This window comes from Tetrao urogallus (assembly GCF_951394365.1).
Source record: "Tetrao urogallus genome assembly, chromosome: 17".
NCBI lineage: Eukaryota > Metazoa > Chordata > Aves > Galliformes > Phasianidae > Tetrao > Tetrao urogallus.
The window spans coordinates 8,944,387-8,951,695 of NC_136830.1; the positions used below are offsets into that span (position 1 = coordinate 8,944,387).

The 7,309-nt window shown below is 43.5% G+C and overlaps 1 protein-coding gene across 1 annotated transcript; it reads right to left on the reverse strand.

Moving 5' to 3' along the window:
• Positions 1-1,190: 1,190 nt before the first annotated feature.
• Positions 1,191-5,990, reverse strand: DRG1 (developmentally regulated GTP binding protein 1; the record flags this gene model as incomplete). The annotated part of the gene is made up of 9 exons (XM_079544049.1): positions 1,191-1,290; positions 1,771-1,893; positions 2,871-3,038; positions 3,246-3,376; positions 4,010-4,179; positions 4,668-4,737; positions 5,129-5,304; positions 5,700-5,823; positions 5,949-5,990. 9 exons carry the CDS (start codon positions 5,988-5,990, stop codon positions 1,191-1,193), a joined length of 1,104 nt encoding a protein of 367 aa, XP_079400175.1.
• Positions 5,991-7,309: the final 1,319 nt, after the last annotated feature.

Genomic DNA, 7,309 nt, shown 5'->3' on the forward strand with positions numbered 1-7,309 from the left:
CCAGCTGTCTGTATCAACTGCTCTGGAACTCATTTCAGTGTATGGGTGGCTTACCATTAGAACCATGATTTGAGCTGAATCCCCAGGAGGTTTCAGCTTCCACGTTCTTCCATGTGAATGATGGATCTGGTTTTGTTTTAGGATGTTACCAGCTCTAGGGCAGGTCCTGTTATCTCAGTGCAGCAGTTTGACTGTACCAGCAGTGAGTAGTTTAAAGGCTGATCTTGACAGCGCCAGGGTTTAAGAGTAAGGAATGAAATACTGATGTACCAGATGCACACGCAGCAGCTGCTGAACCCTGCTCTGCCACTAAGCAGCACCTAGAGGAAGGGTGGATGAGCCTCTGTTCATAATAGCTTCCACCCTCTGCTGTACTGCCTTCCAGTCATGTAGTTGTTAAAGAAAATTTAAGTGCTTGAACTAAACCACAATCAAAGCTTAGTAGCAACCTCTGGTGTGAGAACAGTTTTTTCTACACTTCAACATCCCTACTTCCATTTTTGTAGGAGTGCTGCAACTGTGATAGAGCTCTAACTGAAACAAAAAGCTTAACTTTGTTCACTTCTATTGTGAAACAAAAGTACTGCTTTAAGAGCTGCCAACTTTCCTTGCACAATTAAGTTTGGAGAAGTCAAGTAAGCAGGAAATTCTTTTAAGAAAACTCAAAAGCTTCCAGTCACTAACAAAGTACAGGCATCGAGCTTGTTTCCACTGACAGAAACAATTGAAGAAGTGCCTACTCAAGATCAAAACCTAGCATCTTCTCCACAACTGCAGGACTACTAACCTTGAAGAATTCCATCAAGAACATCTGAGATAAAGGCAGCCAAAGCTCATATTTTCTGTCCTTGAGTTCTGCCTTGTAAGATATGGTTCTCCAGCCTCTGCTTTTTGGTTTGTTCTAAATTAGAGCAGAGTAATTTCAGCTGTGTGAACTCTTCCAATTTGAAGTCATCACAGGCATCAAAGCTTCTTTTGCTATTATAAGAAGTACTTAAAAGTTCTTCATCTCTCAGCTCTGCTAGAACGGAACACTGCACTACAGGCTCATCAGAAACATTTTTTTTCCCATGCACTAATTTACTACCACAAAGAGCAATATCCTTTTCTCTGTTTAATAGAAGTAGTCTGTTCCTTGCCATTTGGAAAATGAAAAGTCAGGCACAGTGACAAAGCGTGGGAGAGCAGTTTTATTTCTTCACAATCTGAATGACATCCTCATCTTCAAGAGTGTGGTCCTTGCCCACTTTCTGGGGGTTGTGTTTAACAGAAGAACCCCAGACCAGTGCACTGAAAGAGGGGGAAGAAAAATCAAATTAAGGAGACTTAGAAGTATGATCTGCAGAGCCTAACAGCAGTTATTTCTGTCCCATCACTAATACAGAAAGCAATGCTAAGAGCTATTTTTATTCTCCTATAAGTACCTGGATGAGTGGTCTATGTGAACCAGAGACAAGCAGATCAAAACAAAGTATGAAGTCATCCAAAACACTCGGGTATATAGGACAGCAGCCCATAACACTGCATCTACTGCTACTTTCTAGTCTAAATAAAAGCATTTTCACCAGAGAGGAAATTTGTCCAGGAAAGGGCAGAGAAATATCAAATATAACAACTTATATATTAGATTTAGTTACAGGGAGATCTATTGCTTTCTACATTCCAAATTAAATTCCATTTTTATTTCTGACTTATAAACAAATGGAAGAACACAGCATCAGGCTAATTGCTTTCTACTTGCCAGCAATCATTCCTTCACAAAATACTTACTATTTAAAGTCTTTAATAAGATTTTTGTGGATCTTCATACAGAAGTCCTCCACTGTTGTCTTGCAGTAAGGCAGCACTACAGGAGAGGTGTAGTCTGGGAGCTGCCCTTTAGGTTTGGTGTAGCTGAAACACAGAGCAGTCGGTCAATGCCAAAACCTCCTCTTGCAAATCTCCATGAAATTTCCTAGGTTATGGGCACTGCTGTACCAGGTGCTTGGGCAGAGTTCACCAAGCTCATGGTGACAACAGACATGCTGTCTGCTGGTGTCTGTAAGCTGAAAATGCATCTGAGTAGCCAATGCCTGTAAGCAGGTTCTCCCTTCTAACTGCAAATGGTCATCTTATCACTGGTGAATTTCCCATCACTGGTGAATTTTCCATCGTTGCTTAGAAGGTGACAAAACCTGGGTAGCTGAAGAGGTTACCTACAGTTTGATGGTTGTAATTTGTGGCTCTGGGGTTTATTTTTGGCAAACAGCTCAATGTATATTAGAATGAAAGCTTACTGTCTATAGCCCAGACACCTGGCATATTAAATTCCTTTTTACAGTATCTTTTTTTTCATCTTGTCACAAGAACATGGATATATTCAGAAGATTACAATTGCTGTACTATGAGCAGTAATCAATTCATTCACAAATTCACCTGAAGAGATGCATTAACAGTGAGGTAAGCCTATAATATTTTATAGTCAAAATATCCAGAATGCTAGATTAACTCAATTCAGGTCTGTTCAGAGACAGCTCACGGTCACTCAGGAAAAGAGGAATACCTCTAATATTAACAACTTTGCATCAAATTTGACACACAGTCCATTTTTTCAGGATTTTTAAAACGTATCTGGGAGTTTCAGAGATCTTCATTTAATCCCTATACAAGAAGTTCAAAGCACTTGTGACTGATAGGAAACTCAATCACACAACAGCAAAGGGCAGCATGATCTCTGACTTACAGATTAAACACTTTTCAGTGACAAAAGAATCATTTGAAAGCTAGAGCTCTAAGTTAGTGGAAAAGCATATCAGAATGATCATCTTTCACCCTTTCTTAAGATGTTATTCAACCCCAGCCTTACACAGAGTGCAGCAATTAGGACTCACATTCGTACTAGCTTCAAGTAGTCCCAAATTTTCTCCAGCAGATCATCGAAGTTCCAGCGATGATGGGCAGATATTGGTACACAATGGGGTACTTTGTAAATAATATCTAGCTCCTCAATGGAAATCTGGTCAATTTTATTTAGGACGTAAATGCATGGGATGTAAACCCTGCAAAGAGAAGGATACAGTGCTACAGCAGCCTAGCAGCAAAACACTACTGCCATCACTGGAAACAAAAAGCATCATTTTTGAAAAGGACAGTAAGGTGCTACACATCAGTTGTTGCTAGCTTAGCTTCTGCAGAAAGAAAATCCATAAGCAATTTTCTTTGGAATATTAACTGCTACTATACCAAATGCAGGGTCTCAACAGTACCTGTTTCCTTCAACAACATCAATGAGGTCATCAGCAGTGGCATCGCTGCGCAGTGTGACATCAGCATTGTGAATTTTGTACTCTGCTAAGATGCTCTTCACTGTTTCAGCATCCAGCTCGCTCTGAGGACACTGAATGTACAGACAGTGTGAACAAATGGAGAACTTACCATCAAATTGAGTCTTACAATTAATAATACTAGCACTTAGCATATAGGTTACTAGAAATAACAGCTGCATTGTAAGTTATTGGACTTGACTGATTTTCAATCACAGAATCATAGAATCACAGAATGGCCTGGGTTCAAAAGGCCCACGATGCTCATCCAGTTCCAACCCCCTGCTGTGTGCAGGTCACCAACCAGCAGACCAGGCCGCCCAGAGCCACATCCAGCCTGGCCTTGAATGCCTGCAGGGATGTCTCCAAACTATTTTGCCATAGTTAGTCTCAGGACAGGAAAAAAAAGAGATTTAAACCATAGCAGCCTTATTAGCATCTGATAAGCACTGATGGCTGCAGACGGACATTTCAACAGAAACTTGCCTGAATACTAATTCCAAACTCAGCCAACTAAGAGTACCTGAATCCCACAGCAGAGTTCTGGCTTCTTACACCTATGGCTGCTTCTATGCTTTTAAATATTCAATTAACTGGAAAATCAAGAGCCGTCAAGGCTTCAAGGCCTGGAACACTGAGCTTTCTTCATCTCTTCTCCAGAAGAGCGTTTTCAAGCACTTATTGCTTAAAGAAACGTTCCAACTTACTGTGGCTGTAAGATTAATGCCTCCTTTATCCTTTTTCTTAAAGCCGATATTGGGGGGCTTGCTATTCAGACGTATTCCAAATCCCTCCAGTTCATTCTCAATGATTTTCTTGTGACCAAGGGGTTTCAGCACATCCAGAACAATCAGAATGAGATTACAGGTTCGAGCAACTGAGAATCAAAAAAGTTAACCCTCAAAAAAGTATGCTCACACACTGGCATGAAGCAGCACACAAGACAGCTCAGTGGACTGAGAATATAAAACCCAGGTCATTGTGGTTATTTAAGTTTGGTGTAAGATTTCTTGCACAGTGCAATAAAAAATGCTGGAAAAACTTTCCTTTTTATCTACATTCAGACACACAAGGATGACAATAAGCTACATAAAGATGACAAAGCAGCATCTGTGTTTAATAAGGATTCTCATCTGCCTTTAAAATTGGTAGCAGACTTTCAAGGCAGTGTCAACATATGATTTCATGTTTGCTGAGTTTAACTGAAACAAAGCAAAAAGACAACGGCTACTGCTTCACACTGAGCAACCAAATTCCAGCATACAATCCAGCTTCATAAATCTGTCAGAAACAGCAACTTCATTCTCATAAGGCACATTAACTGAACCAGTATTGGATACTGTCTCCAAGCTCCAATAAACTCACCTGCAATGACTTGCCGTCCTCTGCCTTTACCATCCTTGGCACCTTCAATAATTCCTGGCAGATCAAGTAGCTGTTGATCAGGAAAGGAAGGGAACTTATGAGAAGAAAATGTTTATTTTTAACATAGATTCTACTTTTACTTTTCTTCTTATGCTGCTGACTTCACTGCAAACCTTAACAGGACAAACAGCAAAATTCTTTCCACTTTAATTCTTACATACAGCGTTATCACTATTTGTAGGCTGGAACAGATCATTTCAGAGTATGAGAACCACCACTGGAACTTTTCTCCAGGAAAAAAAGCAGAATAAAATTAGGACCTCATGGAAACATTTCCAATGTATTCTCAAGCACTTTTACAGGTAAATTCCAACCTGCTAACACCAAACGAGGCTATTCTGCCCTGATACCATTACATCTATGTATACAGTCTTATCTTCACAGACATCAGAAGATCTCACCTGTATCTTCGCTCCTTTGTATCTAATGACTCCAGGCACAGTAGTTAGTGTAGTGAACTCATATGCTGCCACTTCAGAGTAGACACCAGCAAGATTACTGAGCAAAGTAGATTTTCCCACTGATGGAAAACCCACAAACCCAATGCGGGCATCACCCGTCTTTGCAACATCAAAACCTGCAAGTAAGTAACAAAAATTGAAAAAGCACCTAAAGCTGACCATCTCCTCATCTCCTACGGCTCTGCAGTGCAATCCCACCGTTAGTTTTAATACTGCCGGAGTGAGGAGTGAAAGACGGCAAAGTTTTCCTGCCAGGCTAAAAGCAGGACCCAGCCCTCACAATCCACCTTCACCACCGCACCTCAGCCGGCTGCCCTGAGCACAGCTTCCCCCAGATACACCTTTACATACAGAGACAGGCGTCCGCTTCGCGCAAACCCCTCGAGATCTGCAAACGCACCGTTATACCCGCCGAAAAGCAGAATTTTTATTTAGTCTCCAGATTCACCTCAATGCCCCTCGCAGGGCCACAACCCCCAGCTAAAGGCACAACGCGGCCCGGCCCACGCACCTTCCCCCGGGCCGCCACCGCCGCCTCCCTTGGGTGTGATGAGCTCCCGGCGCAGCTTGGCCAGTCGCGCCTTCAGCAGCCCCAGGTGATGCGCCGTGGCCTTGTTCTTCTGCGTGCGGGCCATCTGCAACAGCGCGGGAGCGAGCGCTCAGCCGCCGGGCGGGCCCCGAAGGCCCTCCCCGCCGTCTGACGGAGCGGCTCGGTGCCGGACCCCGCGCCGCCCGGCCGGGCAGAAGGCCGGCGCGTTACCTCAGCCTCAATCTCCGCGATCTTCGCCAAAGTCCCGCTCATCGTGGCGATGCACCCCCGCCTGCCGCCTCACCGCAACGCCGCTTCTTGGGCCCGGCCTGGCAGCGCGCAGGCGCACAACGGCTTCTCGTGGGAGGGAGAGCGGATCTCGCGAGAAGCGGTGGGCGGGAAACGGACGGCGGCGCGTGCTATCCGGGCAGCGTGCCTGCAAGCTCGCTGAGGCGAGCCGAGCCGAGCCGAGCCGAGCCGGAGGCGCTGCAGCGCGCCCTGTGGCGCCTCGTGCAGCGCTGAGGGAAAAGGCGGGAACGTGTGTGAGGGTGGGGGAGAAAGAGGAGAGGGAGTCGATGTTTGCACTCGCTTGTAAAAATCTACATGTAAAATTGAACGTGGCTTTTAATGAGAAAATAACCTCTGCCAAGCACTATATAGACGCATTTAAAAGGATGCTTGCAGAACCTCCTGCTCCACCAGCCAGGATTCTGAGCATTGCAGGATCCAGAATTTAACCTTGCCACAACTTTGCTTGTGGAATTGTTACACATCGCTTGACCTACGGTAAGAAGAAAAGCCGAGAGAGCTCTTTGCACAGCTCTTTGTTATCATTCTTCCTCTCCATTTTTCCGTCTCGTCTCAATCAAAAAAGCCATCTTTCATGTCATCAGCTCCATTACAGTAGGAACCGTCATTAATATGAGCTTATGTAGAGCTTACTGAAATAGAATCTCAAATAAAATGGGATTACAGCTCCTGGTAATGTTGGCTCAGGTAAGCTAGGGTAAATAGGAGTGCACCTACGGCCATGTGTTTGTTCATGGGATTCTAATTATTCCTTGTGAACAATATTGGTTTTTAACACAGGACACAGCAGGTTCAGTACTGGTGTTAATTTTTTCCTTCTCACTTCAGGTGGAATTTGATTTGTTTGATCCACAGCCGTGTTCAGCTTTAAGTCCCTCACATTTGTAGTCCTGTTTGGTAACAGGAAAAACATGGAGAAAAGTGAGAGTGTGGGATGCTTAATCGAGCTCTGCATTTGCAGAAGATATTGGCAATTGTATTAGTTGTGTTCACAGTCTAACTGCAGATCTCATATATTGTAACTAACTAAATTAATTTTAGAAGTGTGGGATGAATGAGCAAAGACGTCAATAAATAATGTTCTTAAGACAAAACTGCTTGGTATATAGCCTTAAATCCTTTCTTTTTCCAGAGAGCTACTCAAGCAAAGGTCCTCTAAAGACCTGAGGCACTCACAAACTTCTTTCAGTGTTGAAAGGAATAAAAGTTCAATTGAGATCATTTGCCCAATTATTTTTCCAGCCAAAAAAACTGTGTCTAACTGGTCTGAACATTTGAAGTGG